Raw genomic sequence first — 24,098 nt, forward strand, 5'->3', positions numbered from 1 at the left:
CTGCCTCCAACCTGTCAGTACTGGAGGGTATGAGCTGATCCTGAAGGTGGTGACGACCACCCAGCACCTGAAGTTCATTCAGCCCATGTCGGGGGCAGTAGTGGGCAGGGAGTTGAAGGCTGTCAGGCAGCCACAGTCAGATCCTGCTCCCCAGGCCAGCGGAGGCTCCCTGCCATCTGACATCCGTGAAACGGCAGAGCAGGCAGGGGGCAGGGCAGCCTGAGAGGCAGCTGCTCAAGTAGATGCACTGCTTGAGTTGGAGGCCCAGTACTGGAGCCTTGGAGGGAGAGGAGTTTATAGGCGTGGGCTTTAGTATTCCCGTCCAATTTTCTTTCCTGACCAAAGGCAAAAGCAGATGACAAAAGGGGGCAGGGAACAGCAAGGAACCCTCGGTTCCACTTGGGAGCACAGCCCTTGGGCTAACCCAGCTCCATTCTGGCTCTGTCTCCACCATACACCTACCTTCACTACCCCACTGTTCCGCTTTCAAAGGATTCTCATGTCAGGCAAAGCCTTGGACCGAAATAGCATCCTCTATAGTTAGAGTCCAGCCAGCTTTCCCTAAGGATGTGCCCCAAGACATCCATGGATGGGTTTCAGAGGCCGGGGAGAGTGAACACATTCCAGCACCCTTCCTGAGCAGCCCATCAGCCCCCTTCACACCTCAGGGTGCAGGACCAGTGAGGTATACTTAGCGGAGACATTCAGGAGGGGCAGGGAGCCCAGGCCAGCTCCCTTAGGCCAGCTGCTATCTCATTCCTGGCCAGCACTTGACTGCTTGCCAGCTTCTCACACAGGCAGGGGAAGGGGCATCCTGTCTTCTCAAGCAAGACACTTACAGACAATTGTTAGGGAGCTCATCCGGGAAGCTGAAAGGGAGAGAGGAGTCTGTGTGCAGGACAGCCCGTTCCTGAATACTGCCACAGCCTGTTACCATCTGCCAGCTGCCAAAGTCTGTGGAGAGAGAGGATCCGGGCAGGGGATGGTCCACTGATCTGGGGCAAAGAGGAGAGAGAGGGGAGATGATGTAGTCAGTCATATGCCTGACAGGGGAGGTCCTGGAAGAGTCGGGGTCGGGGTAGGGCTATGGTGGCCCTGGGACCTGGCCACAGGGGCCTACTGGAAGAGCATCTGTAGAGTCAACTTTTGCACTTTCTCCCAAAGTGCAAAAACTGCTGCACAGCTTATGACCAAGAAAAAAGAGTCAAGACCATAAGAGAGGATTAGCTGTGAGGACAATACTTCATGCAAAGATTTACAGGAGCAAAAGAACAAGAGCAAAGCATGGTGACAAAGGTGAGCAAGCAACCAAAGCCGGGGATCAGGGCGTGCCTGCTCTGCCTGACAAAACTAGTAAAATCTCAACAGCACCACAAGGAGGGGAGCAAGACTGAAGGCTCCAGGAGCCAAGATCACCTTACTCTCCTGGCATGAAGACTGGCAGGATGGGCAATGCAGAGCCCAGGGTCACTGAGGTCCTATCAAAGAGATGAGAGAACGAGTCTCCTGGGGATGGTGGATGTGGTGACCTAGATTGAAAAGGAGGGTGACGGGTGCCCTGAGCCCCACCCTCTTCCTCTGCAATGCCTTCCAGGAGCCAAAGTTTGTATTCACAAGCATCAACCCAGCAAACTCACTGTATGCCCAGAGGGGAGGGATGAATCCGGCAGCCAACTTGACAGCTTCATCAGACCTTTTTCAAATAGAGGTTTGCATGGTGTGGGGAAAGCAAAGCTGCACTGGGAATGTACCACTGCCACCAGCTCCCCACTCACAGCCAAGCCTTCTCTGCTGTCTCTGGACAGTGGCCTAGCCAGTGGGGGTGGGGGAGGAGGGGAGGAGCCGGGAAAACATCAAACAAGGCCCTTCCATTAGCAACACCAGGTCCCTGTCCCCAGAGGTGTATCATCTTTGATGCCTGACCCTTCATCCTTTAATTCAAGAACAGCAGCAGGTGTTCCTGAGGGACCCAGAAACAGAGCAGAAGCATGAATCGTGGTATAGGGGGTGGGGAACTGACAAATGAACTGACCTTGACCCACCAGCTGGCTGGTGTCAAGGGCTCCTAGACTGAGGTGACAGTCCCCTTGGGTCCCCAGGCCAGCTTTATCCACAAGCAGTGGCCAAACTGAGTGCAGCTCTGGCCAGCGCTACGTCTCTGCTGATCCTAAACCGTCTCTATCTTAGAGGCAGGGAAATGGCAGCCCAGGCAAGGGAAGACGCTTGCCCAAGGATCCACCACAGTTAGTGAGTGCAAGAAGAGATTTTTATTTTTTAGAGCCAAGCTTGATTACAGATTTGCCATACAACAGAATCACCTTGAGACCAGGGAAAACACATGGCTGTCCACATTAACGCTGCCATGATGGAATCTCCTGCAACACAGCGACTTGCCATATTCCTTGCTCCTGGCCTACCCCGAAGGTGTGTGACAACAGGGCGTGGATGAGGACAGGATGGGCCGCCTGGCGGAAGCCCTGGCGATGACAGAGCAGGCTCCCTTCTTCCCAGGCAGAGATGCTTGGTGGCCAGATGCTCTATCTTTGGTGATCCTTAACTGTTTATAAATCAAACAGCTGACTACACGTAAGAGCAAGCTGCAGGCCAGTGTGGGGCCGGTCCTGTGTCTTCTCTGGGTCATGCTGGGGTCTCATGTTGGTGCAACCCCTCTTGAGGTCAGTCTGGCTCCATAAACCTCATCTATTGCTCCAAGTTTAAGATGGACATTCTTTTCCAGTTTTTGGGAAAACAATCGTTAAACAGCAAAGTGTTGAGGGAATGAAAGTAATGTGAAGTAGAGGTGGCTGGGGAGGATGAGGGACTTCTAGAACAGGGAACATGGGGGTTTCCATGTTCCTAACCCCACTCCCCAGGGCTATCAGAGACTCACATTTCCAATGGGAAAAAGACAGCCAGGTAGAATGTGGTTACAGACAGGTTCCCAGCAAGGGCTCCTGGTCTTCTAGGCTGCGTTCCCTGTACTTGCCCTGTCCAGCAGGCAGCAGCGCCAGGCAAGAGCCATGCTTGAAGCAGTCAGGGGACAGCTGTGGCATGAAGTAGACAGCATAAATAGCAACAGGACGCTTGATCCCAGGGGTCACAAAGTAATCTCAGCAAGCAGCCAACCATCTTCTGCATCTTTTTCAAGAGTTGAGTACACAGGCTCCAAATGAACCTTTCTATCTGAGGCTTTTGTCAAAGAAAGGGTTGCAAAGTAACATAACCACTGAGTTCCTGGGTTTGAGAGCAAGGAGCTGTACAAAGCACAGAGGTGCTGGTAAGTGCCAATTTAAATTAGCTGGCGAGAGGGGACACCCTAAAGATGACAGGAAACAGTCACCAGAAGGAAGAAACTGCACCTGCCAAGTGAAAGGAGGGAAAACCTTCAAGTTAGCCCCAGTGCACAGGTAACGTAAGCAGCTTTAATAAGCCCCATGCCCTTCTTCCCTACACCTGAACTCAAGTACACATACAGCATCCACCTCCACCCATCTACCTACAGGACTGGAGGGGACATTGGGCCAAGCCATCCTTAAACTGGAAAATGGTCGAGCTGACAGTGCTTCCAAGGTCACCTCACTTAAACCCAAACTTATGAAGACAAAGATCACTGTTCCTACTTTAATGATGGGATGAAAAAATGAGCTCAGAAGGGAAGTGTTCGACCTCAGTGACAGCTAGGACAAGATTTATCAGATTTGAAAGATCATCAAGTTTCCCCCAGCCTGGACTTCAAACATTGCTCTGTGTGTCTGTGTGTGTGAACCAGGGACCTCTGCATTCATGCAGCAGCCCAAGGAAAAGTTTTTTGAGGCTCCAAGTTTTCTCTTATCCATCTCAGTCTCAAGCTGGTAATGCCTTAACGCTCCTCATCACTCATCCCTGGTCTGGACCTGTAGCCCCAAGTGCTGCTTCTGCTAAGTCGCTTCAGTCGTGTCCGACTCTGTGTGACAGATGGCAGCCCACCAGGCTCCCCCGTCCCCGGGATTCTCCAGGCAAGAATACTGGAGTGTGTTGCCATTTCCTTCTCCAATGCATGAAAGTGAAAAGTGAAAGTGAAGTCGATCAGTCGCGCCCGACTCTTAGCGACCCCATGGACTGCAGCCCACCAGGCTCCTCTGTCCATGGGATTTGCCAGGCAAGAGTACTGGAGTGGGGTGCCATTGCCTTCTCCGTAGCCCCAAGTGAGAACCCATCAAACATGGGACAGGAACCCTATGTGTCATAGAAAGCAACCTGGTTTTCCTGCCTCATTAAACACAGCCCGGGACACAGCACATGGCTTGTAACAACAAGTAGTCAGTAGGTGGGGAAAGGTGGGGGAGGAGCGGCTATCTGGGCAGCAGAGTTGGTGCCTATGTTGTCACTCAGCTATTCAACCAGGCTGCTGGATGTCCCTCAGACAAGTTCATCTGTTCTTCAGGCAGCTTGGCCTCCAGCTGGGCTCAGCGATAGCATCCTCCCACTCCAGGCATGTACAATGTTAGAAATCCCCAGCCCCCAAGATGTCTGACCCTGGAGCAGAGACCAAGACCATACGGAGAGGGGCACCTTACTGACCAGGCCTCAGGGAGGCGTCCTGCCTCTTCCCAGCCCAGCCCTGCAGATGATGAGAGATTTAACAGTGGTCCAGAAACACAACTCAGAAGCTACTGTAGTGACAACTAAGGACACAAAAGGGCCACCAGTCTTGCCAGGGGTATGGGGTTGGAACTTTAAGAATCAGCACCCCACAGAACCTTCTTTCTAACCCGACACCTATTTCTTAACTTTGGACAAAGCTCCCCCAATTTTTTTGCCAGATGCTGCTGCTGCTAAGTTGCTTCAGTCACGTCCGACTCTGTGCGACCCCATAGACAGCAGCCCACCAGGCTCCCCTGTCCCTGGGATTCTCCAGGCAAGAACACTGGAGTGGGTTGCCATTGCCTTCTCCAATGCATGAAAGTGAAAAGTGAAAGTGAAGTCGATCAGTCGCGCCCGACTCTTAGCGACCCCATGGACTGCAGCCCACCAGGCTCCTCCATCCATGGGATTTTCCAGGCGACAGTCCTGGAGTGGGGTGCCATTGCTTTCTTTGCCAGCAGTCCTACCTTAAACGAGATATGCTAATATGGACATGGTGGGGGGTGGGTGGGGAGGAGAGGGTGGGATGAACTGAGAGAGTAACACTGAAACACAGACATTACCATATGTAAAATAGGTAGCTAGTGGCAAGCTGCTGTATCACACAGGGAGCTCAGCCCAGTGTACACTTATGGCTGATTCACACATGGTAGTATGGGAGAAACCAACACAACACTGTAATTATCCTCCAATTAAAAATTAAAAAAAAAAGATACACTCGTAGAATTTAGGACTCTGCAGCATATGAAACCCAGAGAATTCATATTATTAGGGGAATTCTGGCTGTCACACATAGCTTTCCACACAGTTCCTCCTGCTGCATTAAAAAGCTGATTGGTTATTGTTTCCTAAGAGTAGCAGGAAAGCTAATGACAGAATCCCTCAGGCACTTTAAGATAAGAAGGACTAAATTAATTTTAATGTTAATGGAGATACATAATTATAATTAGAATGCTCTAAATCAGAATCTCGTCTTTCAAAACCCCTGGCAAACAAGCATCCAATCTGGAACCCTGTCTCCTAGCCAGCCTGTAGCCAGTCCAGCCTGGCTACAAGCAAGTACTGTCAGAACAGCCCAGCAGAGCCATCAGAAACCACACAGCAGTCCACCCCATGCCTCTCCAAGGCCTTGTGCCCCATTTTGGTTCAGTGATTCCAGCCTCCTCCACCAGGCCCCAGCTCACACAGTCCCAAGTTCAGAAGGACACTCCCAATCCTCCTCAGCCTTCTGACCATCCTGGACCAGCCATAGCATTTGAGCCCAGTGCAGGTGGAAAACTACCGGGGAGACAGAGGGAAATGATCACAAAATTGGAATGAATGTCAGGAAGAAGAAAATGATTAAGAGCTAAGGTGAGTGGTGGGGTGCTGCCTCAGTAGGGAGCCCTAACAATTGGACACTTAAGACCAGGAGGACCCAGGAGACTAGGGGAATCTTCTGGTTTCCTTCCCAGTTGTCCAGCAATGTTGCACAGGCAGAAAAGGAGGGATGGTGAACAGGAGCTCCAGCCCGCAAGAGTGAGGGTCACGCGGTGCCACGGCAGCCCCACAGCAGCCCTGAGGAAAGCTGACATGGACATGGGGCGGCACCAAGGATGTGCACGAGCACAGCTAGGGGGCTTATCTGCTGGGTGCCACCTCTGCTCAGCTGCCTCCACCAACCCGTGGGGACAGAGGGGTTGTGGCCTTTGCTTACCAGACTCAGCTATAGCACTGGCAGACATGGCAGTGCTCGGAATTGAAGGGCTCACCTTCAAGTGACCCCTCTGGACAGTGCAGCTCCTACTCGCCTAGAGCTGACCCGCTCAGCCTGCGAGGGGAGGGCGCTCTTCCCCACTTTCCTCCATTGCCTGTCTTTGCCCAGAAAGGGAAAACCAGAGGATGGCGAAGGAAGATTTTCCAAAGTTTCAGGTCTTTCCTTATATAATAAGTTTGCCACCTTTGGGCTCAGTTTCCTCTTTGGTAACATGTCTGCTACAAGGAGACCTGAAATTCTGGAAAATCTGACAGAGCTGGGCTTGAATCTGGAGTGGACTTCAACACTTATGATCTTTCTGCTAAAGGTCTTTCCTCCCTGGCATTTGTTAAGGACCTCTTCAGTCACACACTGCTTTGTTCTTTCCAGAAGGACTAGACATTCTCAAGGCTTTAGAAAACAAAAATAAATCACAGGATTTCTTCCCTGGCTGTATGACTTGGAAGGTATGAGGTCAGTGAGGAAATCCTTTCCCCAAATGCCAGGCCATCCCTCAATCCTAAACCTGCCCAGTGCTCAGCTTTAATCTCACCAGAGAAACATGATTTCTGCAGCACATTCCAGGCCCACCTGTCTGTCCTAGCTGAGTTGCTCTCCTGCCGGGTGTACAGTCTTGTGAGGTTTACCCCAGCCACACACATCTAGCCTGACTCCCTACTAGCCATTCTCTTCCATGCCCCACCAATTCAGACAAGGAATGGGAGATCCAGAAGCAACTCCAGAGGATCCAGCTTCATCTCTTTAATCAGAACGTGGCATTCTCAGGGGCTGAGACCTGGCAAAGGCAGCAGGTGGTGGCAGCCCCGACTCCCTGCCCATCACATCACAACTGCTCCACCTTCTCGAGTCCACATCGGCCAGCGTTCCAGGAAGGAGGGCTCTCACAAACAGTGGGTGAGCCTGCAAGTCTGTTGATCCCCTCTGGTCTCCTGGATATACCACCTACCAGGCCGCATGCCCTGGAATCCCAAGCTCCAGTCTTATCAAGAGGGAAGGACTTTGGAGCTCCTCACCTGGGCTTGGGGACCTCCAGGGGACTGCTACCCATCCTGAAAAAGTTGTCAGAATGGTTCGAGGACGAGGAGCTGGAGGACTTGGCTTCTACCAGTCCCTGGTGGGGAGGCAGGCGGTCCTCGGAGGGCTGTGGCCGGTTCCAGAGCATGCTCTGTGGAGAGGAGGAGTGGCTCTTCCTCCTGTGGTGGGGAGACAGGGCTGCTGGTGAAGGGCCACGTCAGGCCCACCCTCTGCTCACCTGAGCTGAGTCTCTGGGTCCAGTTTTTACTTCCACCAGAAAAATGCCACATGGGAGTGGGCACACTCACCACTCCCCTGGGCTTGGCTATAGGCAGCGAGAGCTGGGTCTTCACAGAGGGACTATGGCGTTCAAACACACTGACCTACTGGCCTCAGTGCACATGCTGGGCAACAGATTCTGAACTAACAGTTTTAAGGACTGCCCCTCCCTCCAAGTGTTGTACAAAATCTCGAGCCCTTTGTCCAGGGAGAAAAGTCATCTGATTCTCAAAGGAGCTGACCCTCAAACAAGCTCCCGATCCGCAACCATCATTTCGTACTCAGTACTTTTTTCTTTTTCTAAGCTTGGCCCCACCTCCCTGGCAATCGATACAAGGGAGTGCCCCCATGAAGTCCCTTTAATACCCTCCCCTCACCCCACCCTGTCTGCCCAGCCCTGCAGCTTCTTCCTTTGTCCCACAGGGAGCACTGGCCCTTGATGCTCTTGGGCCAGCATGGCAGCATCCCTCCCCAACCAGATGGCTGGCCTCTGAGGCCCAGTAGAGACAGCAGGGCAGGTAGCTGAGCTCTTAGGCCTACTGTTGGGGCCCCTTTGTTCCTGGGGCTCCCTGGAGCTGGAGCCCTGGCTCCCAGCTGTTAGCAAGCTCAGTTCCAGCCTGGCCCTCACCAAGCTGCCTGAGTCTGTGCTCCTGCAGGGACCAGCTCCACGGTCTCATAGGTGAAGCTCCCGGCGGCTCCTGGGGAGCTCTCCATGACTAGAGAGAAGTCACTGCCAAGGCTGGTGGTGCTGCCACGGTCCTTCCGCCCTGAAAAGAGGCCAGGACCATCAGTCAGCATATTATCTTCTCCTATGAGCGATTCCCCACCTCTTCTACACCATACAAATGGAGAGAGAAGTTTCTAGAACAAACAATCTCTATGTGGTCCATACTCAGAAAGATGCACAGAGGAAGTCTGCCGGGGCCCATGACTCACTCAGCATGCAGATATCTTCCACAGTGAAGCCTGCATCCCGAGCTGGCAAACTCTTCCTCCTATAAACAGAAGCCAGAACAGTGAGCTCCAGATTGGACTGGGGGTATCCTTTGTCTCCCACTATGCTGCCCACCTGGAAAAGAAGCTCCAACTCAGTGGAAACTCATGGAGACAGGTCCTACCTAGCCTGTTGCAAAAGGCCAAGGCCCACTTCAGGGAGGCCAGCAAAGCCTGCTTCCTGCCCGTCAGCATGGTCCCTCAGAGGTCAAGTCTGGCTCAACACATTAGGGGCCTGGATTTGGAAGGTGAGGGAACACGGCACAGACACCAATCCTCACAGGAGCCCTAAAGCATCACTCGGCCAAGACCCCTATGTGTGCCAAACTGGGAGCAGGCTGCTCTGTGGTGGGGGGCTGCACAGACATACCTCTGTAGCAACTCAGGGAGGAGAACTTTGGCCTTGGAGGTGGTGGCAAGGGCAGTTTGGGGGTCTCCCCATCCCTTCCCTCTAGCAATGTGCCCTGCACCCCTAGTCACAAGATGAGCCTCTTCACCCTCTGCTGCTGCTGCTGCTGCTGCTGCTGCTAAGTCGCTTCAGTCATGTCGGACTCTGTGCGACCCCATAGACCGCAGCCCACCAGGCTTTCCCATCCCTGGGATTCTTCAGGCAAGAACACTGGAGTGGGTTGCCATTTCCTTCTCCAATGCATGAAAGTGAAAAGTGAAAGTGAAGTCGCTCAGTCGTGTCTGACCCTTAGCATGGACTGCAGCCTACCAGGCTCCTCTGTCCATGGGATTTTCCAGGCAAGAGTACTGGAGTGGGGTGCCATTTCACCCTCTGGCCCTCTCCAATTACCCCTATCTGCCCTCAGAGGGAAGGCAGGGACGGAAGGCCAGCCTGCCCAACATGCAGGGAGGCAGGGTGGGGAGAAGACAGCAAGCGAGACCACCTGCCCTAGCACGGCCCCTCCCAGTGCACCTGCCTTCCAGCAAGAGCAGGTCTCTCCTTACCTCTGTGTCTTCAGAGCAGAGAACTCTTCAGAGATGATATGCTTCAAAAAATTGAAGCAGAAGAAAAAAATCTAAGAAACAGACCAAAAAGCAGCACATATGAGAAGATAGTCTTCCCCAGGGAGAAGGATCTAAGTGGCTAGACTCCCAGGAGAGGGCAGCCAGTGACCCTGGTCACCTCTGCCAGACAGCAGCCCCGCTCTGGGGACCCTGTCAGATATTCTGGTGTGGAAGCAGAATGGGTACCAGAGAGGGCGTAGCAGTTCAGGCAGGCATGCCGAGGCTGGGCAAGGAAGGAAAGGACTATGTTTCCTTCCTGAGAACGCACGAGGGTAAGCCAGGGATGTTTCAAACCATCTTCAAGTTCCACACATGTGTTCTCAAGCTACTGAAAAGGATGAAGATAACAGCCACTTCTTCCTCTCAGTCTTTCCTGAGAACACCATGGAGAGAGGGTCACAGGGAAGGACAGCTGGGAGAGAGAGGATCTGGAGGCAAGACACAGCAGGAACACCACAGAAGGGTAAGGAATCAGATTTCGTACGGGAAATACCCAGAAACAGTGTGGTTCAGGCCCACAGACTGCACTGCTCAGAGATCAGGGTCAGTATGAAGTCTGAGACAGGCCAAGGCAAGGGGAGGCCCTGAATTCTGGCCCCACATCCACATCCTCGTCTCTGTGGGCAAACGCTCTTTCCTTCCAGCCAGCACCCATGTCCATCGGGCCTCTGCGAAGTGCACACGATGCTCCGTCTCTGCAGTGATTCTGAAAGGTGTGGTCCATCCACCCCTCACTTGGGAGAAACACCTACAGAGTATCCCAGAGCCTGGTAAGATTTCCTCAAAAAGAGGAGGGAGAGCGCCAAGGTCAGTTCAGTTTGAAAACTTGGTTACAAAATTCCTTTTTTTTTGGCTTGTGGGATTTTAGTTCCCTGACCAAGGATTGAACCTGGGCCCTCAGCAATGAAGGCATGGAGTTCTGAACACAGAGTTCTAACCACTGGACTGCCAGGGAATTCCCTGTTAGATAAAATGAAACAGATGTCTTCATTACAGACTTTTCAGATTTTAATATGCTAATGTGCTCGGAGAATCTCAAAAGCAAAGGAAGGGTACAGAATGCTGTTTAACAGGTCCTAGCCTTTTGCATGTTTTTAAAGTATCGGTATCTTGAGTGTGTGAAGTGGGAGGGAGAGAAGGTGGGGCTAAGAGAAAAGCCCACCTTCTGCCCGCCCTCCTGGCTGAGGAGACCCTCTTGTTTATACTGAGACATGGCCAGGGTTTGAATCCAGAACCCACTGGGCTCAGCTGCATCTTCCGCCCAGTCTCTGAGGTGAAACCTGGCCTGCCTCGGGGGATGGGGGACAGCATGGCGGTGGGCGGGCAGTAGGTCCTGGGGCATCAGCACCTGGCAAGTCTCAAAACGAGAGGCTGCAAAGGGACTGTGTGTGCAGCTTTCCGTGCCAAAGTCACCGCCTCTGACAGAGTTCACGGAGGCCTCTGAGGAACAGGCTTATGAGCTCTGCAGTTCTGGCAGATGCGATAAGTGCTCAGAAGAGATTTGCAAGGGGAGAGGAGCAGCTGAGAGGGAGGAACAAAAGAAGAAGGCATAAGATAAGATCCCAGAAAGAGACAGCCTCAGGAAGGGAGGAGGATGCTTCAGGAAAATGGGGGGTGGGGGTGTGGAGAAAGAGACAGCACTGCGTGCAACTCCCACGCTGGGCATCTGGATTCGTTCTCCTTGTGAGGCGGCAGGATGGACACCAGGAGACTCAAGGTTAATCACACTTTCCAAGATCACCCAGGTATAAGTGGCATGACTAGGGTTCACACTTAAGTCTGACTCTAAGTCTGCGTGTAGGGAAAACAGGCTGAAAAAAGAGTAACAAGGCGAAGGCTACAAAAAGGATGCTGTATGGACAGGGCAGAGAGGAGGAAGGAGGGACAGTGCCCAGACAGGAAGGGGCCCCAGGGCCCCTGACTTGGCCTGGGCTGGTGGTGAGGGGCAGGCAGGCCTCTGCCTGCACGGACGGCCCTAGGGCTTGAAGTCGCCAAGTGGGTGTGACGAGGACAGAGGACAGGGAAGAGCTTCTGGGTTTCAGCGGTAAGGGTGAGGGGCACAGGAACGACTTGTGAATTACTTCCAAAGCTGAGTGCAGAAAACAAGGTCAGCCATAAAAAGGATGGCAGAGAAAGAGGGGAGGAGGACTGACACAGGAAGGTCACAGGTAAGTGTCCTTCCTGAGAGAGCAGGGGACTAAGGTGCAGTGCGGGGGCTGCTGGGCTGGATTTCTTCCTGCCATGCTGCCCAGCCCCAGCACACACCAGGCAAAGAACTGCCTCAAAGTGTGGATGCCAAACCGACCGTCATCCTGTCCCTCTTGGGAGTACAGGAGCCAGAGCTTGCGGAGCCCTGACACGTGCTCGCCAACTGTGAGCAGTACCCACCTCCTCTCCCTTGCTGAGTCGATCTACCAACATGTGCCTGAAACAAGAAGGCAAGGAAGTCAAAGCCAGCAGTGCGCAGGCAGGAGAACGGGGAGAGCCCATGGCACCGGCCCCACAGCCTCGGGGGGCCTGACCAGCGCCTCCTGTCTTCCCAAGGGGGTGGGACTGTCTTCACCTTCAACCCTGTCACAGGAGCCCCCACACCCACGCACACACTTGGTTCTGAGGCACTGCCCCCACTCCACGGCCTGCTGTCTGTCCCCCGAAGGCTCACCCAAAGAGGAACCAGTCGTAGGCCACTGTGAGGTAGAGGATCTCAGCGGGCTTCAGGGACGTGTGGATGAGCCCGTCCTGGAAGAGACGTGTCCAGATCAGAGAGAGAGGCCCCCTCCTGGCCTCAGGGGCTGAACCACACCCATAGAACCCCAACAACCAGGCTGCCCCACAGCCCAGGAACAGGGTCAAACTTTACAACTTCTGCTCTGGACACCTGAGGTCCCTCATGCCAAATCCTCTCTGCTTCTGGAGACAGGCTCAGAGCTCCCCAAGGGTAGACCCTGGAAGGGCCTCTGAAGGCTCCCTGACCCCCAGCCCAGCCCATGTGTACTCACAGCCCACAAGGAAAGGCGCAGGAGAGAGATGAAGAGGGGGGTCCGGTCCCAGCCTGAGATACAGTGTACCAGCAGCCCGCTGTCGTCTACGCAGCAACACAGGACAGGTGGCCCAGGAGAAAAGCAAACACAGGCTGATGAGAAGGGGATGTGCTACCACCCAGGTCTAGGGTGAGATCCAGGCTACCCCAGAACCACAGTCTAGCTCCAGGGGCAGGCAGGGGATGTCCCACCCAGCCCGCCACAGTTTAAGGATGGGCACTTGACCCAAACGGAGACAATGAGTGTGAGCTCTGGGACAGAGACTGTGTCTCTCTTCTGGAGGATTTAAGGTGGCAGGAGACAAGTCTGAAATGACTGCCGGTTTTGAGCTAACTAAACAGTGGATATGAGACAAGGAGAGACAGTTTCCGCTATTTGTCTTCTGGCTCTGCTCTTGGGCCTTCTTGGTTATATTGTTCAAGCAAGTGCAACCTCACACAAGTCCTAACTGATAAGGAGCAATCAGAGTCAGACTGCCCCAGGACACTGCGCGTCATGGGCTTATTCAACCAAAAGCAAACCAGCTGGAGCACCATCCAGAGAAGGGGCCTGCCATGGGCTTGTGTGTGACCAAGAAGAAGCCAAGGCTGACTTTCTCTCAACTTTCTGAACCGGAAGAGGCCACTGCAGCCCCACACAAAAGGCTGAGGTTCAAAGCTCAAAGGCCAGCTGAGCCAGTGTAGGAACACCCTGTGTGTGCTTCAGATTGTAGGAAGTTCATAATTTTGTTTTCTAGGGTTTTGAGAACATGGAATAAATCCGCCAATGATGAGCGAATCCCCATATCCTTCTCCCATAGAGTAAAAGGCTCCAACAATCACACACAGGTGCTGTCAAGACCTGGGAACACCCCGAACATCCACTGGCTTGAGGCAGGCCGAGGCGGACTCACCGTCATTGTTAATTATGGAAAGCAGCAGTTTCAGGTAGTTTTGTGTTTGTTGCACCAGGTCCCAACTCTGTTGGAAAAGAAAAAGGATTCCAGGAATAGGTATTTAACTCATAATGGGAATTTATACAATATTTAAAAAATAAAAGACCAATAAGTTATTTTGGGGCAAAAAGTACCCCAGATTCTCTGTGACTTCACTCCCCACATGTCCCTGCACCCTTTCCCACGGGCCCACCGCCCACCCAGGTGCGCTCTCACCCGAAGTGAGAGCTAGGAAGGGGAGCCATGCAGAGGCCCGGGCAACCCACACCCCCACACCCACTAGCAACAGCTGGATATTAACCTCCTGTGTGTCCTGGGCTCCAAGCACAGCTGTCCAGGGAGTTAACAGAAGTCAACAAAGAACCTCAAGCCTGTGGCCATTGTCATCAAACAGCAAGAGCTACTTCATCTGCCGTTATATCAGAGAAACTAAGGAAAATATCAACCTTCTCATCAATCGCTTCTTTACTGCTACTCACTATACTGTCTTTCGATGAATAACAAATGCAGTCTGGCAGACAAAACTTTTAAAACAGGAGATCCATGAGGTAGGAGATAAAAAAATAAGCAAAAGCTTCTTAGAGATTGGAACCTCTGTTCTAGCCCAAGCAAAAGGGCTAAACTAGACACTCTGAGAAACAGCCCACTTTGGAGTCTGGAACTCCACGGAGGGGCCTGACCCAGTTCTGTGGCCCCCGCCCCACCGAGCTGGGGACAGTCTCTCAACACAACTGCTTCTCAGTGTCTGGACTGTGCAGAGAGGCTGTGGTGAATGCCAGCAAGAGTGCTCCCACAGGGAGGGTGAACACAGCACCTGTAATTGGAATGGTTTTCCCAGGAATTTAAAACAGGCTCATTTACCTGACCCTCCCACAGACCCTGGAGAGTCCTGACCCACTTTCAGTGGCTCCAGAGAAAGCTGCTACAGCACCACATTAATAAAGTTATTACCCATGGCAGCTTGGGGGTCTCTCTGCTTGTCTGGTTCAACGTGTCAGATACACCACTGTCCACAGATTTCCTCCTCACTGTGAGTCCCAGAGGAGAAAGAGCAGGAGAAGCAGGAGACTCGCAGCAGATGCGCAGAGTGGTTGGACGGGTTGGGGGAGGGCTGCGGCAGCCAGGAGAGGGCAGGGGGCCACCAAGGATGAGCCTGCTGGGCCCCCCAACCACAGCAGCTGTTTGAAGGGGACACGAACGACCAGGAAGCGGCAGCAGACGCTACTGGCCATGGCACCTGGCGGGGGGGGGGGTGGGCAGGAACCACAGCCTGGGGAGCACTGGGTTGGCGGAAGCCCGAGGTCACACAGCTAAGCTGCGCTGGGGTCTGGACCCAGGCCTGTGGTCAGTCACACGCTACACTGTGATGTCTATTTCCTCAGATACGAGAGTGAGGAAACGAATGTCTAAGGAGAGTACAGAATGTGAAGAGGACCCTGGAAATGCATGAAAATCTACACTCATTTCTGATTCACCCCATGTGTGCCGTGAAAAAGCCTCCGGGTGCAGAGCCAAGTACCACATATCTGGCTTACATTTGTATGCCTGGAGTAGTCTCCCCTGGCCGGCAAATTCTTACTCATCCTTCAAAGGCCCAGCCCCATTATCTACATACAGTCTTCTTCTGTAGCCACTGGCCAATACTCTTTCTATGCAGATGACAATTATGTGTTGTCTCTTCTCCTAGATCAAGTCCAATGAGGGCTCTGCATCTATAAGGCTTAGTGCTTAGGGACTAGGAGGTACCCTTTGGAAAGTTCCCTCACTGCCTGTTCATGGTCAGGGATCTGTGTGAGGAGAAGCAGCCACTGGAAGGGGTCTTTGGGCACAGAATCAAAGAGCAGAGCTCTAGGGGATTCCATTCGGCTACTCAGAGGGCAGCACTGCTCCTTGCACGCTGGGAACACTGCAGTGAACACCACTGTGGGCCTGGCCCTGGGACACAGCAGTGAACACACAGCAGTGAACAACCCCAGCTCTCGCGGCTGCAGGGAACGGAAGGCAAAGTGAACTGCTGCAGGCGTGCTGACTAAAAGAAGCCCTATAAGATGCTGTGGAACCATGTAAGGGGAGATGAGCCTAGCCTGATCCTCGGGGACCATTAGGTAAGGCTTTTAAGAGATGGTGACATGCATGTGAGAAAAGGGTTTAAGGGAAGCAACCAGTGTTTCTGGCATAGAGAACAGCACGTGCAAAGTTGCAGAGCATCTTCTCTAGGGAAGACGGCCAGGGTGGCTGGAGGAGAGGGAGGGGACAGCCAATGAGTCACCAGAATGAGCTCGAGCCATGTGAGGGTCCTTGGACTTCTGAGGATAACAGGAAAAGTCAGATGGAATGTGGAAGGATGGAGTGAGAATGACAATCTTGGCCCGTTACCTAAGTACTGCTCTCTGCCAGGCCCTGTTCACATGCTTAGGTTCCTTACTTCCAGTTGGCTGCCCCTCAGTGTGGCCCCACTCTCAGCCCTTAGATGATGGTAGCCTGTATTAGGCCAGTGACATGAGACGGAAGCAGGAAGGACTGGAGAAAATCCCTGGGGCAGAGACTTAGAGAACTGACGGGAACTAGCCATCAAGTGAGGGATAAGAGCCTCCATCCCCAACATTCTGAGTTTGAGCATCTGGGTAAATGGTGGAAGGCCTGGGGGTGCTGTGGGTTTTGACAATTCCATTTTGGGCAGCTTGACTTTCAGGTGTGCACATGACTGGACACTTGGGAAAGACTGTAGATGTGGATCGCCAAGTGAGGCCTGGCCCAGAGCCCCAGGCCTGGGTGACCCGGCAGAGGGTGAAGGGAGTGGTGATGGGTGGACGGGCCTGGGAGCTGAAGAGTCAGTGCAGGGGCTGAAAGGACCAAGCTCATACCTGGCTGAGGAAGAGGACAGCAAAGCGCAGTGAGGCCAACTGGCTGAGCAACACCAGAGAGCAGGCAGAGCTGGGGGAGGCCCTGCCCCCTACCCTCGTGCCCGGGGCTTTATGAGTGCTCACTCCCAAGTTAGTAAGCCAGGATTCCCCCGCAATCATCACTAAGTTGGTCCGGCATTTCCGTTAACAGGACACTTTCATGCAGTGATCGTATCTGAACCTCACCACAACTCTGAAACAGGTGCTGTCAATTCTGCTTTCAGAGGGAAGTGAGGTCACTTGCTCAAGGTCACAGAGCCCCGTGAGAACAGCCGAAGGAGCTCACACCCAGGGCCTCTATCCACTAAACACAACTCCTCACACACAAGGGATCCTTCCCAAAGAGACAGACTTCCTTGGCAGCATCAATACTATCAACATAGTTGACAGCATTGATGTACAGTTATAGGGAATTTGGTGAGGAAGTGGTTCTCAGATCTGTATGCACAAGGGCAAAGAACGGTCCAGCAGAGAGAGCGGTGGTGGCTGGGTGGAGCCTACTTGAGGGCTCTGCACACAACAGATTCAGGAGGAGGCCTGCCGCTTTCTCTGGCTGTGCCGCCTGTCTGGGGACAGACTGGGGCCTGACAGTAGGGAACAAGGCTCCTCAGCCTGTTCCACCTTTCTGGGACACAACAAACAACCTATCAGCTCTCGTTCTTAAGTCCCCTCTCTTGCAAAAACACCTACACAGAGAAGACCCAAAACCCCTATAACTGGCTCATGCCAATAGTTATGTAGCATCTGCCTTGTGTCCGGGGGCACACGTACAAGAAAAAAACAGGGTAAGCATGGCCTCTGCCTTTACAGACCCTCTGCTACTAGGATAACAAAGTCCAAGGTGATACTGGAACACAGAGCTGCGTAACAGAGGGTGCTGGGCCTCTGGGAGAGGGAGATCTCAAGGCTGAATGGGAACTGTCCAGACCCAGGGGCAGATGAAAAGAGGACGGAAGCAGGATGTTTTCTAGGTATTCAGTGGCTCAGCCTTCTGGCTCCAGGCCATTTTCAGTTCTAGGATGCACAAGCCATGGTTCCCCATCCTCCTGGTGTTCAGTCTACAGAAGATGGGGAAGCAGCTCAATTATAAATCAGTAACTAGAGCTCAGTGGAAAACTCCAAGAAAGACACGCCCAGGGATTAATGGGAATGTAACACAAGCATCTAACTTCCCAGGGATGGGGACAGGAGGCACATCAGGCAAGTCTTCTTGGAATGGACACTCAAGCCAAACCCTGAAGGCAGGGTGTCAGCCAGACAAAAGGAGCCTGGGGCGGGGGGGGCCAGCCAGGCAGAGGGAATAGGCGTGGGGAAGGCAGTGGGCAGAATGAGGCTCCCTGTCCTGGCTGAAGCAGGTGGCAAGGAGACTGTTAATGGGCCACGGGCTTGTACAGTGTGGGCCAGACGTGGTAGACAGATGGGTTCATCCAGTAAGACTGGCGCCCCTTCCACGGCAGACAGTAACAAGAGAGATGTACAATGGAAATAATTTTCAGGTCTCTATGAGAAAATTAGGTCAGGGAGCGCTGCACTTCCTCTGATGGAACATGCATTTAAAAGGTAAAATGAAAAAAGTCACTAAGTCCCAGAGCCGGAAAAGCAAACTCCACGCAGTCCTCCTCTGGAAACAGAACCCCCTGGTGGATGCAAATCTTTCAGTGAGTCATGTTCAGAAAGCTTTGACTTTCTGGGCCAAGAGCAAATCAGGAGAGTCAGAGAGACTAGCAGCTCCTCCTTTCCGAGGCTGTCAGAGGTTGGAGGCGAGCCAGGCCTTCAGACCTCTGCCTGAGGGGCTTGTGGGTTGGGCACCAGGGGTCCCCTCACCTGATACTGGCTCCAGTCAATATTCAGAGAGCAAGTCAGGAAGTCAGGGATGCTCAGAGGGGCATCGACGTAGTCCTGGGGACAGAAAGACACTGTGAGACACAGGCTGGCCACCAGGAGACGCTATGGTGACAGGCGGAGGCCCTGAAGTTGCAGCTATCATGGGCAGGCAGGGTGTCCCCCTGACAGTGCTCGCCTTCTCTGAGCCAGATGCCTGTGCCACCCTGAGAGGGAAAGCTTAAAAAATCAAAGGGACCAGATATTGTTGCCAAGTGGAGTTTTTCAATTGGCCATTTGAGTGTTTGCTGCTGAGACGGAGGTGATGGACTAGATTCAGCCTCCAGCAGCTCCTGGGCTGCTCCCACCCACTGGGGAGGACCAGAAGGCTGCCCCTTCTTCCCACAGGAGGTGGTGGAGCAAAGACAAAGCATTTCTCCTACCTCGTCCCTGAAAACTTTTTTAAAGAAAGGGAGAAACTAAAAGGGGGAGAGAAAACAGTATGTGATAAGAGTTTAAACATGTATATCTAATGAGAAGAGGGAGAGAAAAAAAATGAGACTCATTCAGGGAAGAGAAAAGAAACGAAAAGGGTAGCTGTTTTCCCCTCAAAATTTTCTAGCTGGTTTCCCTTCACAAAGGAACAGAAGACCCAAGCTGACAAGTGGTACTGTTCATACCTGCTTCCAGTTAAAAATGAGCCCTTCAGCCATGTAATCCCGATCCTTATATTCCTTGAAAAATTCACAGCCTGGAAAAGAAGGGCAGAGTTACACCACCGCTCTTCCTGGCCCAGTGTCCTGAGACGCCCCTGGGCGCTGGAGGACGAAAGTGGCCACCAGCTGACACGAGTGGGGACTGGACTGGGCGGGCAGGCACCTCCAGCGCTCCTCCGGTTTCTAGTCACGACCCTTCCTGATGAGGTACCGCCTGCCTGCACGCCTCTCTCTCTCCCCATCTGTGCTCACTGGTTGCTGGTCACCTCTCCTTTCATTTCAGGTTCCTCTGTTCTATATGCCCCTGAAGTGCCAACAATCAGAGAACAAAAGCGTGGCGTACAATTTGAACCCTGGCAGCACGTTCTCAGCAACTTATCCAGTCACATAAGATCACCCTGCTACTACTCCAATAAAGCAAATACTGCAATAATGCAAGCCATGCAAATCTTTTGGTTTCCCAGTACATATTAAAGTCAGGCTTATACTATATTACAGTTTATTAAATGTGAAATTACATGATGTCTTAAAAAACCAATATATCTTAAATATAAAAAATACTTGAGGGAATTTCCTGGAGGTTCAGTGGCTAAGGCTCAAGAGTACTGCTGTGGGCCCGGTTCAACACCTGGTTGGGGAACCAAGAACCTACAAGGCACGTGGTGTGGCCAAAAAAAAAAGCTTTATTCCTTAAAATTGCTGACCAAAATCTAAGCCTACAATGAGTTGGAACAGTTAAGTCAAAGATTGCTGATCACACATTACCATAACAAGTGCAGTAATGATGAAAAATTTTGAAGTACTATGAAAGCTATCAAAATGGGACACAGAGACATCAAGTAAACAAATGTTGGAAAAATGGTACCAACAGACTTGATGCAGGGTTCCCACAAACATCCAATTTATAAAAGATGTAAAATGTAAAGTTTAATAAATCAAAGAGCAGTAAAACGAGGTCTGCCTATAGCAGCCCCACAGGCTTTCAGTGAGGACTGAGCACTGTAACATGCAGGAAAGGACCGTGGGCAGTGAACGGGACAGGTGCTCCAGACACACGCCCATCTCGACAAGTGAAACGCTGTAAGAAACACCACCAAAGTAAGACCTCAGGAACCAAGGGAAAACGAGTGAAAAGGGCCCTGCCAACGTTCCCAGCCTCAAACCTCAGCCTTTAGCTCAGCTCTGTGACCGTGAACAAGTGAATGTCTCTCAGCCTTGACTTTCTCATTTGTCAAGTGGTTAAGGACGAGATGAAATAATACACAGAAAACAGCTGGCAGAGCACTGACGGCCCTCAGGAGACAGCATACCGGTGCCACCTTCCTGCTGAAGCCGAAGCAAGAGACCCAGCGCAGCCCTGCAGCTCGATCCAGGCGGAACGAGGCCTGCCCTCACCACATGGCCAGGACGGCCAGGGCCGGGGGGTTGGCGGAGAGCTTCCTACATTCCTCTCAGGTCCTCTGCCGGAGCCAACACAAACTCTGAAGGACACAAGCCTTTGGCCACAGGTCCAAGACTGCGGAAGTCCCCAAAGACAACAGAACAACTGCCTGAATTCTGTCAAGGTAGCCACAGGCCATCAACATTCCCATGGGACTCTCTAGCTCCTCGGGCCACACTCAGCCTGAGGTCACTCCTGGGAACAAAGGAAAGGTTCCTCTGGTGGGGGAAAGTCTAGAGGCTGAGCCCCTGTGTCCTGGAGACGTGGCTCTTATCCACCCCCCACCTCTGCCCTCCTTCACTCTAAGTCCCCAGGCCCCTCTGTAGACGGGAAGTCAGGACACAATACTCAGCCCTAACACTTCAGCCTATTCCTAGGTGCCTCACTGGGAGAAAGAAGAAATATAAATATCAGACAGAGGCCCTGAGCTTATCAGCCCAGGTTTAGAAGAGACACCAATTATTCCTCAGAGCTCCTGTGAAGTGCTCTGCTTTCTCAGACTCAAGCACTCCAATCAACACCGCAGGCTCCAGGCCCAGCTCTGAGCAGCGTGTGATACAGAAGCAATAGACTGTGAAAAATGGAGGGAATTAAAACAACCTTGATACCCAGGGCAAGGCCTGACATTCATTACCTCAACGGGCTTCTGAGCCTGTTGAGAGGCAAAGGGATGGCACCAAAAGTGAAGTGAGAGCAGGCGCTCACTCGAGAAGGAAACAAATTAGACTTGTGCTGGGGAGTTTTCAGCCCCCTCTATTTTGGGGCCTGAGGGAAGTGCTCCCAGAACACTTCTCATTTTCAAGGGCCAGTCAAAGCCTAAGTTAGTCTGACAGAGAACTGATACCACCACAGTTCCTGTCTGGGCTTCAAACTCATCAGAGGGCTCAACGGAGACTCCCGAAATGGCAGCAGAGTGCATTTTAGGACTTGGTCTGGCTAATGTTAATTTTGTTATGAAGTAATACAGGCAGGTGAAGAAATTCAAGAACATAAGCACAGGAAGTAAAAGCTGCTTCTCCTGTGCCCTCACATGGCATCTCCTCCACCCCAGGCTTCTGAATTTTTATTGATTACCCACCCCCCCTTACTCTCCCCTCAACACACACACGACTATCAGATCCAGTCCATGATATTCTAGGAAGAATAGGGAAAAAAATTCAGAGATAGATAGTATCATCTTACCATTTTGGCATATTTCTTTCTTATCCTTTGTATAAGCACTTTTCCTCTCACACACTTGAGATTTTACTATTTCATTTTGTATTGTGCTTATTATTAGCACCTTAAGCATTTTTCTATGACTGTGTAATATCTCATTCTACAATACTATGGGTGGCTGTGCCGTTATTTACGTAATCCTTATTCTGATTAATGAAAATATTACCCATGTTTGGCTGGGTATAAATGGACGTGATGAAGGACCTCCCTTGGTGGTCCAGTGGTTAAGACTCTGCCTTCCAATGCAGGGGCACGGGTTCAATCTGCTTGGGGAAATAACATGCTGTGTGGCCAAAAAAATAAAACTCACATGATGAACATCTGCAGGCCCAGGCTGGCTGGATTACAGCCTAATGAATAACTGGGTCAAACGGTGTTAGTTTCAGGAGTCTTATAACAAGTTGCCCAATGACAGCAGAAAGGATATTGTGCCACTGTTCTGGCACAAAACAATTTTTGTAAACCAAATCCTATTGAGAACCTGAATACTAATACAGAAAGCTGACACCTGGGTCCTCAGCCAATACAGAGCTCTCCCATTAGGCAGAGTACTTCAGTCTGCAGACCCCAAAGCATCCCCTGAGAGTGGGGAGCCTGGTCTGAAAACCAAACTGAAAACTACACTATGGAAGCCCTCATGCAGACCCCCAGGTGGGACATCTTCTTGACAGCTCTGATGTTGCTGAGCCCAGGCATCACTGTAACGGTTCAGCATCTGGCCAAAACAAGCCTTTCCTCCCACGCACCCATCACTTGGCCCAGTGACAGCGAGCACCTGTCAGGGCTGGACCTGGCACATCACCCAGAAATAAACAGTGTTATCCTCATTTATCCTCGGAAGGGTTAGGGGACTTGTTCAAGGACATGGTGCTGCGGCTGAGATGCACGCTCAGCCCTACAAACCACCAAATGCTGAGCTGGCAGAGATTAGAAAGGAGAATCCCTGATGGAGGCCAAAGTGAGACAGCCAGGCCACCGGGGGTCGTAGTTCAGGTGCCACCGGCTCACAATGATGATACCCTCTGCCCACCAGGCACCAGATGAACCTGAGCTTCTAAAGAGAAGGCCTCATGGCTCGACAGCAACCTGGGGTCACCAGTCTGCTCTTGCCATTGGCCCCACGGCTCCAAGATGAAGAGACAAGATCCAGCACAGGACGGAAGGCAGGGACTAGCGTTGCGGAGCAGGAGAGAGGTTTTAAGGACGAGCTCACTTTTTGCCATCTGTTCACAAAGTCTGGCACTGAGATTAGGGCTCTCATACCTCCCTGAACAAGCAGGTGTTGCTAGACGGCTACAATGCTACCAATGGACCCATGCAGTGCAGAGAACACTGCCCTGGCTACAGACTGCATACAGTCTGTGCCAGAGACACATGTAGCCAACTGCGTGCTCACCACAGCGCTCTGCAACGTGGCGAGGCCACCAACCACGTGCAACTGAGGACAGAGTGCTTACGTCACCACAGTAACAGCCAGCAGGGCACGACTGGCGGCTGACCCCAAGAACAGCAAGTTAGTGGCACAGAGCACGCTGATCAACCTGACTTCACCTAAACCGACAAGACCCTGAGCTAAGCCTCACCGACTTCCATGATGCTTGAGAAAACCTGGGACTGGCATGGTGAAGGAACTCGCTCAAGGGCGCAGCACGGTGCATGTGAGTCCAGACTCCATCCCTGGGCCCCTCCCAGGGCAAACCCCTGCCAGGACAGTGTCCTACCCTGAGCTGAGAGCCACGGACCGGGAACCACACTGTCCTACACTGAGCGACAGTGTATGCTCCCGGGGAGCTCCAGGGCACCTGAGCACCTAAGTGGCCGGGGCCTGCAGGTGGCCTTCGGAGCCCCAGTCCTGGGAAGCCTGTCCCCTGACCGGACCCTGGAAGGAGCCCCTACCTGGATACGGGATGGAGAGGAGAGTGAAGTCGGCATAGCGCTGGGCTTTGTCCACCTTCTCAGAGGAGGTGACACTACAAGACAGGACACAACGTGTTACGGCATCAGAACCCACGCACGCCGTTCCCCACAAGCGTCACCACAGCTCGGATAAGCCTTCTGCTACAGAAACCCCTCTGAGTTGGGATGAGGCCCTTCAGTCAGGCTTACTTTGAGCAATTAAGAATGGGACCTCTCTGCCGCCTACCCGAAGTCACCAGGTGAGAGCGCTGACTCTCCCTGATACCACAGCACTTGTGATGGGACCTAAAGCCACAGAACCACAATCCTTATAAGCCTCCCAGATGAAGGAAGCAGAGACACCATTCAGGAGGGGCCCCGAGGGGGACTCTCCTCTCCACTGTCTTCTCCAGCATCGGCTGAGGATGCTCCCCAGCAGCATCTGAGAG

At 52.5% G+C, this 24,098-nt stretch overlaps 1 protein-coding gene across 6 annotated transcripts in view; it reads right to left on the reverse strand.

Moving 5' to 3' along the window:
* MTMR14 (myotubularin related protein 14) overlaps positions 1 to 24,098 on the reverse strand; it is a 44,680-nt gene that overhangs the window by 2,482 nt on the left and 18,100 nt on the right. The window contains exons 7-18 of one of the 6 annotated variants that reach the window (XM_019984779.2): positions 23,650 to 23,723; positions 19,059 to 19,129; positions 18,382 to 18,456; positions 13,613 to 13,679; positions 12,679 to 12,764; positions 12,342 to 12,418; positions 12,068 to 12,104; positions 9,620 to 9,690; positions 8,609 to 8,667; positions 8,301 to 8,439; positions 7,393 to 7,572; positions 840 to 995 (exon numbers count right to left, since the gene is read on the reverse strand). In XM_019984779.2, coding sequence (XP_019840338.1) covers positions 840 to 995; positions 7,393 to 7,572; positions 8,301 to 8,439; positions 8,609 to 8,667; positions 9,620 to 9,690; positions 12,068 to 12,104; positions 12,342 to 12,418; positions 12,679 to 12,764; positions 13,613 to 13,679; positions 18,382 to 18,456; positions 19,059 to 19,129; positions 23,650 to 23,723 — 1,092 coding nt within the window. Of the gene's footprint in view, positions 1 to 839; positions 996 to 2,244; positions 3,360 to 7,392; positions 7,573 to 8,300; positions 8,440 to 8,608; positions 8,668 to 9,619; positions 9,691 to 12,067; positions 12,105 to 12,341; positions 12,419 to 12,678; positions 12,765 to 13,612; positions 13,680 to 18,381; positions 18,457 to 19,058; positions 19,130 to 23,649; positions 23,724 to 24,098 lie in introns of those variants that run through there. The other 5 variants (XM_019984781.2, XM_070776260.1, XM_070776258.1 and 2 more) reach the window with 5 other exon arrangements.

The sequence above is a fragment of the Bos indicus genome, chromosome 22 (genome assembly GCF_029378745.1).
Source record: "Bos indicus isolate NIAB-ARS_2022 breed Sahiwal x Tharparkar chromosome 22, NIAB-ARS_B.indTharparkar_mat_pri_1.0, whole genome shotgun sequence".
Lineage (NCBI taxonomy): Eukaryota > Metazoa > Chordata > Mammalia > Artiodactyla > Bovidae > Bos > Bos indicus.